Source organism: Coenobita brevimanus, chromosome 57, assembly GCF_032717465.1.
Source record: "Coenobita brevimanus isolate Jiangsu-jjx chromosome 57, ASM3271746v2, whole genome shotgun sequence".
Lineage (NCBI taxonomy): Eukaryota > Metazoa > Arthropoda > Malacostraca > Decapoda > Coenobitidae > Coenobita > Coenobita brevimanus.
This window is the reverse complement of record NC_137010.1, coordinates 17,824,894-17,838,057: the sequence shown is the minus strand read 5'-3', so window position 1 is coordinate 17,838,057 and position 13,164 is coordinate 17,824,894. Positions and strand designations below refer to the sequence as shown.

The following is a 13,164-nucleotide window of genomic DNA, read 5'->3' as shown; positions in this document are numbered from 1 at the left end:
TCTCCATTCTGGCTTGTGCAATGCTGATGGCTGTCATGCATACAGTCAGTCATAGTAGGTAAGTGCAATAAACCCAGGTCTCTCAAGCTTCCTGTGAAGTACCATGGGAACAAGTCTGCATGGTTTACCTAGGACATTAATGACTAGTTCCACCACAGCTTCGACTCTTCCATGAGGCAGCACCAAAAAAGGTATGACATTGGTCCTGGCAAAGTGAAGGCAGTGCTGCTGTGCACCAGCCCATCCTTCCTCCATCAGACTATGAAGTGGGGATGGATGAATCAAGGCCTTGTTCTTGCCACTCAGCACCACTGCCATGATCCAGCCCATGTACCAGGAAGTCATTGAGTGTGTGTGCCAAGATGCACTTCAGAAACCTTTATCGGCAACGGTGCCATTGTGACTGAGGATGGGATGGACCAGGATGACCAAGAGGACACTAGCAGCAAGAAAAGCCAGCAGAATTTCAAGAACTGCTTTGTAAAGGATGACATCAACAACTGGGAAGAGAGGTAGGAATTATGGAAGAAAGTGCCATGCTCAGGAATGGGTGGTGCAACCTCCTCAAAACCCCCAAGACTTCAACACCACAGCATGATTTTGAGGGGTTTGAGCCATTGAGGATGGCAGAATTGTTGTCAGAAGCAGGACAAAGGAACCTTGCTGATAAGGAGCTGCAAGAATGGATGGATGAGGATGCTGGTGTGCCTAGCTACCATCACCAGAGGGAGATGTAAATTGTGGCAGAACTACAGGAAGACAGGACAGCAACAAAGGAGGAAGATGAAGAGGAGGAGAAGCAGGCACCTGAACCGTCTCCAGCAGTGGACATTGATACTGCAGACACAATTTTGACCATCAAGGACATTTTTTTTTTTTTTTTTTTTTTTTTTTTTTTTTAATGTGTCCGACTCTGGGCATAGGCTTCACAGCCTGCTATCAAGGCCCAGCAGTCCTCCTACATACCATACACCTCTACATGTCACCACTTAGGCGCTAACACCCACCGTCCATATTGAATACATGCTAGGGCTGTCTCATACAGGACTGGTGTATTGGTATTAGCGGGGGTATTTTTACGACATGTCGGTGGGTCTTCTGGTAGATCAGTAAAGCCTGATTTAATGAAATTCAAATCCTTAAACTGTTCCCTGCCCCAGCCGGGATTTGAACCTGGGTCCGTTAGGACCACACGCCACCTCTCTACCGGTTGAGCCACCGCCTGGAGGACCTCTTGTTCAGCATCATGAGGTCATGTGGCTCATCAGGCTTGAGTTCATGCAGCTGCAGCAGCAGCTACTAAGGAAGATCAGGCCTAAGATCTCCCAGCTTTTCAACCCTGTGCTCTTTCTTGCTGCCAAGAGGCCCTGAACAGAGTCACAGACCTCCACTGTGTCTGCAACATTAACCTCCTAAGCCAGCCTCCAGCTCTACAGCTTCTAGGACCCCAGCTCCCAGCACCTGGGGACTATCTGTACCAGACATGACACCAGAAGTCATCTGCCGACAGTGAAAATGAATGAAAGTTCACTCAGTGTACAGCCTACAAGGTGAGTGCAGTGTAAGCAGTGTACAGCCATCTATATAGGTACGGTGTACCTGTGTTTCCTCCTCTTTTTATTCCAACCTGGCCTGAAACTATACTTTCTCCATCGTGATTGCCGAGTTGTAATAACAGAAATATTGCACTAGTCAAGAAGTACTATAACAAGTATGTTAAATAAGTTGCAAAAGGGCAAAATTATGGGCCAAGTTAGTGAAAAATGGGTATAGTTTTCATATTTTGTACTAGAATATGATATTGTATTCATTTATTTTCAAACATGTGCTAGAATTCCCACCTGAGGGGAGGGACCCTCGGATATAATGAACTTTTGACATTATCGAACCTGCCCTTCTCCCAGTTAGTCCCTTATATCAAGGGTTGACTGTATTCATTTCGTCTCATTTATAAAGGCTCCAACATACTGTACTTGCATGTGTTGGCACTGGTTACCTAATGGGGGCTCTCCATTCTGCTCGATCTCTGGCAGTCTCCCTATTCAGTCCCATATCCCTGAGGTTACACTCAGTGACTTTGTCTCTGGTATTTTTTGGTCTACCTCGCACAGTCCTACCCCTAATGTTAACACTTCTCACTTTCTAGTACCCAGTTGTCATCCCCTATCCTCTACACATGCCCAAATCTCAATCCACCTTGCCTCATCACAACAACAGTACACTCCAGTCCCATCCTACCTTTTAAGTCTTCCATTATAAACCTAGCCCCCCCAGGCTTCGTATTCAAGGACACACTGCACATCCACTCAGCCATTGTCATTTCTGTACGTTTGAGCCTGTGAATATCCTCTTCCTCTGCCGCCTAGGTTTCACCACTATACAGCATTACACTCATTATACATGCTGCATACAAAGATTCCTTAGCATGGATATAATTTTTAACTCTCCAGTAAATCTGTATAGGAGTACTAATGTTTAAGATTTTTGCATATAACTAACACTGTGTGCATTTAAAACTTGCAAAAGAACATATACTTTATTTACAGTGTACATTAAATAAGAATGTGTATAAATTTTCAGATCCTAAGGCAACTGCAGTCATACCTTAGGTGATGGGTTCTTGGGTGTGAGGGTGCGTGACTGGTGTTCAAGGGGAGTTGAGGGCACCAGTCCCCCAACCACTCCACGCTCTTGAGCAATTAAACTTCGCAGGTGCTGGTTCTCACTATGAAAGAGGATGACAGTTGTAAGTTTCTGTCAGAACTTGAAATTTTTGTACAATATGAGGTATTAAACATTTTTGAACTAGTGTCTGTTTTTCTGTCTGTATATCTTATCTATCAGTGTCTGTGGATGACTAGAGGAGATGGCAGACCATAGCCAATATGCTGGAGATGTGAAGAGGGTGGAAGCACTGCATGTGTAGGATTGTGGACAGTAATGAGTAAGGGGCATGGTTGGAGATCAAGTGCAGGAGGGTAGGTTGGGAAAGAATGAGGGGCAGAGTTAAGGAGTATGTGTATAAGAGTATTTCAAAATTCCACTATAGTCATACCACCAAACTAGCACCATATCCTTCGCACTAACTTTTCAAGCTCCTGGATGCGACTGGTTGCAGTGGAAAACCTTCGCTCCATTTCCTGCATCTGGCTGGTGGCTGCTGAGTGCTGCTGCTCAAGGGACCTGTACTTCTGCAGCTGAGGAGAATCACTCAAACTTATCACTAGCTTGTTGCCTTGTGAAGCATCATATCATCCTAACCCAGTTTCCTATGTAGCCTACAGATGCCCAAGTAGAAAATGCATCCAAATAATCTGATGTACAGAGATATTTGGCAGCTGCCCATAATAAATACATGTTATTGTGCATGAATCACTCAGGAACCTCAGTCAATTGTAAGGAGAGAAGTGAGAAGTGATTGGTTGAACCACTTAATACAATTAAGCCATCAATATTTCCTGTTATATATGCTAAGTGAAAGCCATCAATGTGTGTGTGTTGAGTACTGTTTATGGTAATATAAATTAGATTTCTATAAACAATGACTAAGTGTGATGACAAGGATAACTGAAATCCTCACATTTAACTCTAGTCATATTAACTGGCACCTTCACAGACAGGAGATGAGCGGCAAATAAAATGCATTCAAATCATCCTGACCGAACTACCTGAAGTACTTCATTACCTTGCATGACAACCGTTTTAATACAGCGTTATATCTACAGTGCGCTTGCACAGTACATGAGCGGATGGGCGGTCCATGACTTTGCGCACTGTGAATACATAACTTTATGGAAAAATAACATATATATATATATATATATATATATATATATATATATACTTTTTTTTAAATAAGAGAACAGACACTCATCATGGAGCAATGTAAGATTGGATGATGAATGGATGGATGAACAGAGGAAGGAAAAACAAGTGAATAAAAAAAATAATCCATACACCAGATTACTGGCGTTCTCTGTTCATAAAATATCTGTAACAGTTAGACTTGAACAGCTGTGGGTTAAAATTTGGAGGGAAACAACTTTGGGCAAGCGAGTTCCAGAGAGATGCAGTTTGGGGAATGAAAGAATTCTGATAGGCAGAAGTTCTGCAATATGACTGGGTGACATTCCAGTCATGAGCGCTACCAGATGCCCATGTAGCACAATGGAAGGCATGGGGAGGTGGCACCATGGACTCAACTTTGTCTGAGCATTTGCCAAAAAAATATCTGTAAAATAATGCAAGGGAGGCAACATTTCTTCTTACTTGCAGGGGAGGTGGTTTATTTGTAATGGCAGGGTTGTTAATGATTCTAACAGCTTTGTTCTGAATTTTGTTTAGTTGTATTAATGCAACCTCTCCACAACCATTCCACAAGGGTGAGCAATATGCAAGCTGAGAGCGCACATGACTCTTATAAATTAAAGCTAACTGGTCATCAGTGATGAAGTTACGGACTCTGTACAATAATCCAAGTTTCTTTGAGGCGGTTTTAGCAAGTGATCTGACATGAGAGGTCCAACTGAGGGCATTGTTAAGTGAGACGCCAAGAATTTCATACTTTTGAAGATGGGAATATTAGTAGCGCTGAAGGTAATGTACGAATCTGGCAATATCTGTCTATTAGTAAACTGCATATATTTAGTTTTACTAGCATTAAAAGAGACAAAGTTGTTTGGTCCCCATTCACTGATCGTACATAGATCTTGCTTTATGGAGATGGCTGTACTGAGTTGAGAGGTAGAGATATTGGACTTTGTAAATGGGTGTCTGCGTGTGAATGAACTACAATATGTAGAGTCATCTGCATATGAGTGAATGGGATTGTGGGTGACAGATAAGAGATTAATATGAATCAGGAATAGGGTTGGTGCCAAAACTGATCCCTGTGGCACGCCGGCATTAACTGAGTGGAAATTGGAATATATATCATCTACTTTTACTCTTATTTTCCTGTCACTAAGATATGAAGAAATCAAAGGAACAAAAGACATTAGTCCATAGCAAGGGAGTTCGGACAGCAGGGAACGGTGCAATACTCTGACAAAAGCTTTAGAAATATCAAGAGCTACTGCATGAGTTTCTCCATGTAGATCAATTGATTGATGGATGGTATGAGTTAGGAGATTGAGTATGTCAATGGTGGATCTTTTGTGAAAACCATATTGTCTATCACTAATTAAGTTGTTGGAATCAAGATGTTTAATGATGTGCTTATTAATTAAAGTTTCAAATACCTTACCAAGAGAAGATGTGACAGCTATTGGTCTGTAATCTGAGGGGTCAGAGGAACTTCCTTTCTTCGGAATTGGATGAATATTGGCTTCTTTCCATGAATTCGGGAATAAAGAAGTACGTATGCATAGTCTGAATAATTTAGCTAGAACAGAGGCAAGTTCAGGGGAACACTTTTTCAAAACAATTGGTGGAATTCCATCTGGGCCTGGAGCTTTGTTGGTGGGTAAATTGTCTAGGATGGATTTTACGTATCTTGCCTGTATTTTAAGTGGGTCAATTTCGGGAGAGTCAAGTTCTAGTACTGGGACATTCTGGCTGGTATCGTCTATGGTTGAGTTTCTGGCAAATGTACTGGCAAAGATATCTGCTTTCCCATGCGGGTCAATTGTAATGTTCCCCTCATCTGAAGATTTTAGTGGGGGAATGGAAGATGACTTGTGAAAGTTATTATTGAAAGAATTAAGATGACCAGAATTTTCTATTGTCATTAGGGTTGTTAAGTAGTTTTAATGCTTGCTTTTGAAGAAAGTTTCATTTAGACAGATTTAATACAGCTTTTGCATGATTTCTAGCAATTTTAAATTGGGAGAGTGATTCAGATGTTTTTGATTTTAAGTAAGAGTTATATGCTAATGACTTTTGGGCTGTTGCTCTGGCACAGTTGCCATCAAACCATTTTGTAGAGTTCGATCTTTTAGTGAACTGTTGACTTGGTATGAATAAATCCATACCAGCTAGTATTAAGTCGCAAATGTGGGACTGGGTAGAATTGGGATCACTAGAGAAGAAAGACTGCCATGGAATGTCAGCAAGATAATTTCTAAATCCATCCCAGTTTGCCCAATCAAAGTGCCATCGAGTCACCCTGACAGGTTCAGAACGGGGAGGTGTGGGAGGGTTAACTAATGAGGCTTTGATGAGATTGTGGTCAGAGGATCCAGGTGGTGATAGTACCTCTACCCTGTATTGATCTGGATTATTTGTCAAGAATAAATCCAAGAGATGGGCATTATGGTCAGGATTATCAGGTATTCTGGATGGTTGCTTTATCAGCTGAGTGAGATTAAACGATTTTGCAAACAGCCCGCACTCTAGACCAGCGTCATCAGTCCTGGCAGAATGCAACAACCATTCAACATTATGTATGTTAAAATCACCCAAAATGGTAATTTCGGTGCTAAGGGCAAGGTTAAGGTTACTCAACTGAATGGATATGGAATCAAATACACTGGGTTCCAAAGAAGCATTGGGTGAGTGAAAAACTACACAAATATATTTGGTAATATTTTGACAATTTAGTTTATATAATGAGTAATCAAAACGGAATGAAGTGAAGTTTAAAATAGCATCAACTGCATACTGGGATTTGATATAAGAACAGGTCCCGCCCTTGTTACGGAAGTTTGTAAGGAGATGGTAACCGGGAAAACAAAATGGAGATATATCGGTAGAGGGTGAGATTTGTGGTTCTGTGAGGAAAAGGGCCAAAGGGGATATGGACTGAAGGAAAAAATGAACTGAGTTTAAATTTGTGGTATGGCCGCGTATGTTGGTGAAGAATAAGGCCACACTTTCACTTCCTCGCTGACGAGCATTCCCGGAAATAGCAACAGTCGCTGCCGGCACAGTCGTTTGATGGCGACCGGGAGGACTCTGTGCCGCCAGCCCTACCCCGCCTGTGGTGGCAATCCGAGGTACCACCTCATTTGATAGCAACATTGCAGGGGCCATTATTAAAGACAGTGAATAGAAGGTGTAATATGTTAGGCACATGTAGTGTGGTGTAGACAGTTGAAGGCAGAGGTATTATGAGAGCATGCTGGCCTACTCTCCGTGTAAATGAATGCACTGAAAATGTTCAGCAAAGGGAGATGGTCAGGATCAAGTCCTGAGGGCTGGTGAAACAGGAGCTCCAGCTCTCCCTATCACCAGCTTGCCATCAACCTTGGGAGTACTGCCCTGTTCAACTGGTGCTACAGGTGCAGGACTCCCTCAAACCCTGATATTTTTTTAACCTTAGAGACATAATCAAGGGAAATTTTTTTACAACATATAAGCCTACTAAAAATATAGCTAAAATAACAAAAATATGGTCAGTCATATGCAGATGACAGGCCGGATGGACTTAATGGCAGGGGTTCTGAGGCGCAGCAATACACTCAGAGTGACCCCACCGCATCAACACTTTCCTCCTCATACCTGTTTCTGGTATTTTCTTGAAATTTGATTTACAAGTTTGTGGTAGGTGGGGGCACTCACCATCCACTCACTCGATGTAGTGCTGCTCTCGGGTGTCAGCTCTTTCCTCTCCATCCTTCTTTCCTTCCATTCTCTTCTGTCTTTCTTTCCTTCATTCTTTCCTTGTTCTTCTGTCTACGAGTGACTTTACACTCCTTCTTCTTTCTTTCCTTCATTCTTTCCACTTCCTTCAGCCTGTGGGTGACTCTACATTGAGTGACAAGCCAAATGGTTACCTGTGCACCAGGAAACCATTTACTACACTGGGTGGTAACCAAATTTTGGCCCCTGATGGTTTAGTGGGTAATTATTGCGCTCCAATTGGATTGAGCCAGTGAAGGTTTATATCCAAGCAGTGGTTGGGGTTGATTGCTCATCTAATGCCACTCAGGGATGAGTGAGGCTGGTCACTCTCATCTTAAATGTCGGGACCAACTGCCTAGCCCCGGGCTCCTACACTTCTCATGGGGCAATGTAGGATTGGATGATGGATGGATGGATGATTTACAAGTCCAATTATTAGTGACTAATTCGGGTGGCCGCTCTCTCTCTGTCTGAGCCAACCACACGTGTTTAACGGTTGCCAATGTATTCTTCCAGGTTTTAATGAAGAAATTTATGGTCTGTTGAATTTTATATTTCTTCCAGAATGCAGCGACAGTATTATACGGTGGGGGCTGCAGGTATGCCAGGTGAAGCAGGCGAGTCAGGCGAGATGTGGAGGTGGAGGGGGAGGCGCCTGGTGAGTAAGGTGGGGCAGTGGAGGTGGAGGGGATGGTGACTGGCAAGTCAAGGGAGGCGGTGAGGGGAGGATCCTCTTCCTCGTTACTGCTCACATTCTCGGCAATTTCCTTCATCTCTTCCTGTTTGTCTGTTTCATTCCTCGTCTTGTTAATGGACATATTTGTAGTATAACAACTTGGTATTCACGAGACAACCGTTATTCAAGTGAATCCAAATATTATAGAAACTGGGTATCTATTCTAACTTACTGTTATTGCTGAAAACGTTATTGTTGAAATTGTTATTGGTGACATCGTACTGTAGACTCCTCTTGGGCACCTTCTCTATGAGATTCTAATGTCAAGATGGGCACGTTGTGGGGGGGGGGGGATTCACAGTCTGGGAAAATAGCAGTTTTGGGCCATTCCTTGCCTCTGCCTCGTGTATTGCGGGCTAAACTCACGCATTCAAAGTTCTGTGGTTATGATTTTGGTCACTTGTGTACTATGCGATTCGCTCACTGTGATCATGCATACTGTCCAAGCCCACTGTACTGTGGTGTTTCATGATGGAGAATAATAAAATGTAATTAATTACAGTAAAGAGGAAATTTTGTTTGTCCTGAAAAGGTAACGAGAAGAACAGATATTGAGATCGAATCATGAGGTCAGAGAATACGAGTGGCCTGTCCCATGTCAGAATCACTGCGCTCCATCATGAAAACAGGTGATGAGGGACCCATAGATCTTGGCGACAATATCACAGCATGTCATGGCGACAAACAGGATGGAACGTCACAGTGACAAACTTGCTCTGCGAGGGAGGATATTGGGGATGAGCGACAGTGGCTTATCAACCTGTGAGACAGCTAAGTTTAGGTTAGGTTAATTCAGATGTATGCTTAACATAACTTAGCATTCATCTAAATTAACCTAACCTAACCTAATTAACCTACCCGTACCTAACCTAACCTTAAATTAATGTAGATTATCCCAGGCTAATCTAATGACCGCCTTTATTAACTTAACTCATCCTAATTTTTACTCACTTCATGAATTCCCTAGGGATTTCATGAAATCAATGGTTACGCAAAGTCCCTGTAACATACCATCCATCCATCCATAATCCAATCTTACATTGCCCCATGAGGAGCATAGAAGCCCAGGGCTTCGCAAGTTGGTCCTGATATTTAAGATGAGAGTGACCAGCCTCACTTATCCTTGAGTGGCGTTACGTGAGCAATAAACCCAAACCATCCCTTGGATATAAACCGTCACCAGCTCAATCCAACTGGAGTGCCATAATTACCCACTAAACCACCAGGCACCATAATTTGGTTACATTTGGTTAATTCTAAATTAAATTACAAAGAACATATTAATCAGGTTGTAAGAGGGTGTAACTTGCATCTCAGAAATCTGTACTCTGTGAGAAAATTCCTGAATAGATGGTGCCTCTTAACATTGGTCCATGCAGTGGTCTTGTCTCGTGTTGACTACTGTAATTCACTGTGGGTTGGTCTTCCAAATAATTTACTATCAAAAGTTCAGTCTGTGTTGAACAGGGCAGCACGGCTTATCTTTGGTCTCCCCCCGAGAACCTCAACTACCCTGTTTCTGATTGAGTTGCATTGGTTACCAGTAAAGGCTAGAATTGAATTTAAACTGTGTCTTATTACATTCAATGTTCTTAAGTTTGGTGAACCGAAGTATCTTGCTGAATTGTTAAAACTCCCATCGGCATGCCTGGGTGTAATGTTATGCAGTGGAGATGATTCCTTGTGTCTTGATGAGCCAGGAGCCATTCACCAGTCATCTTTCTCTGATCATTCTTTTGTGTATAGAGCCCCTAGATTATATAACAGATTGCACTGTCCATAAGACAACTCTCTACTGTTGAATCCTTTAAGAGACAGCTGAAAGCCTTTCTTTTTTCAAAATGCTATGACCTGGAGACAGGTACCATGATGGATGATTATTGGGTTTAATTATTGCCACTTTCATGTATAAATGATGTAGTTTGTATTACATACAAGAATGTCACAATTCTTGTACAGTGGAACCTCGGTCCTCGAACGTCTCACATGTCGAACAAATCGGACCTCGACCAAAAAATTCAAGAAATTTTTGCTCCAGAGGTCGACCAAAATATCGGACCTCGACCAACCTGAACGTAGCCAAACAAAGGGAAGCTGGCCGACCGACAGTCACGCATCCACCTTTGTTGTTCGTCAACATGGTTGTCCTGCTGTGCTTCACATTTTTCTTGATTCAGTGCAGTATTAGCCCCTAATAATGGCTCCAAAGAAAGCAAGTTCATCCAGTACGGCTACTGGCAGTGAAAAGAGGAAAGTAGTGCGGAAAATAATTGAAGAAGTGGAAAAATTATTGCTTATCTTCATCAATGAGAAACAGTTAGCAGGAGACAGTGTTGGTGAGTATATAATTTGTGAAAAGGCAAGAGAAATATACAGTCACCTTGTAAAGGAAAGCACTGGTACCAGTGCTGAAACTTAAATAGGTAAGCATCTGGGGTCTTGGAACGGATTAAAATTATATACATTATTTATTATGGGGAAAATTAGTTCGGTCCTCGACCAATTCGGTCCTGGAACAGCCTTCCAGAACGGACTGTGTTCGAGGACCGAGGTTCTGCTGTAACTGTAAAAATAATGTATGGGTGTCGGGCGCTAGTGAATTCCCAAAGGAAGAACTGGCGCTTTTGAGAAACAAAAGGCCAGATTATTATTAATAATAATATTATTATTACATGGTTACCACCCAGCATGGTAAATGGTTTTCTGGTGTACAGGAATCCATTTGGCTTGTCACTCAGAGTAGAGTCACCCACAGGCAAAATGAAGAGGAAAGAATAATGGAAAGAAAGACGAATGAGGGAGTGTAAAGTCACCCGCAGGCAGAAGGACAAGGAAAAAATGAAGGAAAGAAAGACAGAACAAGCTGGAAGGAAACAAGAATGGAGGAGAGGAAAGGGCAGACACCTGAGAGCAACACTGCATCAAGTGAGTGGATGATGAGTGCCCCAACCTACCATACATGCCATGTAATGAAACACAGGTCACAGCCTTTTAGCAATTTCTTATGGGACCCCTTACTCCTCACCACATACACACTTCAATAAGCTAGAATACTCGATTGGTCAGAACTCAGGAGTCGCTGTTTTAAATAACAAGGATATACAAAATACCCGCTGGTGCAGTTGCCATGATATAACTAAGTATTGATTCCCCTTCGAACACTGCTATTATTGATATCATTACATACTTTAGAGATGGCCATAAATTACTGTACCATAAGCATTTCCCCATCAAATAATATTTGATCAATAACATGCAGTAACATATTAAAAAAAGATATGTCTTCATTTCCTCTCATCAGTCAACAACAGCCAATCACAGCCCTGCTTGCTCAGGCTGAAAGAGCTGTGTGATCATTCATAAATCTACATGTGTTTACTACAGAGCAGCTGCCAGATACCTATACTGTATACATCACATTATTTGGATGCACTTTCAGCTAGAGCAACTGTACTACAATACACATCTTTAGCTATCATCCCATTCTTTACTGCTCCATCAAGAGCATTGGGGGCTAGGGCTAGGTAGGTCTGGATACTCTTCCCTGAGAGGCATTATGTAAGCATTATATCTTGGCAACCTCTCAGGTGTAAACCAATATGGGCTATATCTGGGTGAAGTGCCTTAACTCACAAGACCTATGGTTACCCTCCCAAGGTCATAAATAGTTTTCTTGGCTCCAAGAAACCATGTGACTTCTCTTAAGTATCTTCCATGTCCTGTATTGGATCCTACTCACCATTCTGCAATTGTGGGAAACTGGTTAAAACCGTATTTTCTAAGGCTCAAAAAGTACAGTACAAACTCTCAATTATCCACTGTAATTCAGCTAAGCCCTACGGCGAATAGCGTGAAATGCCGGATATTGCATATCCAGAGCAGCATTCAGCTTTGAGCTGGATATTTTGATTCCATCCATCTTGACCCCTCTATCCTAAAAACTTTATCATGAGTAAAAAATGAAAACTAAGCATATAACAACAAGACAGTAATGATACACTACAGTAATAGAGTACTGTACAGTGTACTACTGCATGTACTCACCAAGTGTTAGGATCAATGAAGGTAGAGTGTACATTGTGCAGTACAGTACTGTACTGTACAGTTCAGTACACATAATCTCATGTGGTCTAGTAGCAAATGTCTTCCCCAAAGATTACTCCAGCTCCACCACCTCAGGTTCGATCTCTGCCGAGGGTGCTGGAGTAGGTAGTGGAGATGGAGTGGCAGAGGGTGTCAGGTGGAGCTCCAATGAGGCCTCTGACTGAGAGAAGATGTCAAGTGAGGCTTCACAGTCAGTGGGGCTGATGGTGATGCCATGGCTGAGGTGCCTGGCTGAGGCGAAGAAGTGGCCATGGTGGTGCCTGGCTGGGGTAAACAATGCCAATGTGAAGAAGCAGAGGGCTGGGGTGACAGAGGTCAGTACGAGGAGGTTGAAGGCTAGGGCAACAGAGGATGATGCGAGGAGGTCAAGGACTGTGGTAATGAAGTGGCAGGTGTCACAGGACGGAAAAAGGACATGATGGAAGACTGTCGGGAGACCCTTCTTGACTGCAGCTTAATCACATTCTCATGGGCCTGTCGCAGGTAAATGGCCATGGCATCGGCAAAGGTGGGCTACTGGTTAGGACGCTCACAGTAGTCAAGAAGGACATCCACTGCATCACAAACCTGCCGGAGCCTTGGAATATCTCTCTTCATTATCATCACTGTCCTCCTCTTCATGCTCAGTGTCCCCCGCAGTCACAGACTCCACAATTTCCTTGCTGGACAGCCTGGTACCCAAGGTCTCCCTCATCCACTTCCAGCCAGTCGTGGATCATGTTCCCAGCTACCCGTTCTCTTGCTGCTTCCATATGCCGGAC

The 13,164-nt window shown here is 42.8% G+C and overlaps 2 protein-coding genes across 7 annotated transcripts in view; one reads left to right on the top strand and one right to left on the bottom strand.

The window, feature by feature from the left end:
* Positions 1-8,262, top strand: part of RsfS312 (ribosomal silencing factor RsfS-like protein, 312) — a 108,030-nt gene extending 99,768 nt beyond the window's left edge. For 5 of the 6 annotated variants that reach the window (XM_080274430.1, XM_080274435.1, XM_080274434.1 and 2 more), the window contains one exon: positions 2,581-2,841. The gene's annotated coding sequence lies outside the window, so the exon portion shown is untranslated. Of the gene's footprint in view, positions 1-2,580; positions 2,842-8,127 lie in introns of those variants that run through there. The other variant, XM_080274432.1, reaches the window with a different exon arrangement.
* vilya (Ring finger protein vilya) overlaps positions 2,599-13,164 on the bottom strand; it is a 28,379-nt gene continuing 17,813 nt past the window's right edge. Inside the window, exons 7-8 of the mRNA XM_080274019.1 lie at positions 3,088-3,197; positions 2,599-2,725 (exon numbers count right to left, since the gene is read on the bottom strand). Coding sequence (XP_080130145.1) covers positions 2,599-2,725; positions 3,088-3,197 — 237 coding nt within the window. The remainder of the gene's footprint in view (positions 2,726-3,087; positions 3,198-13,164) is intronic.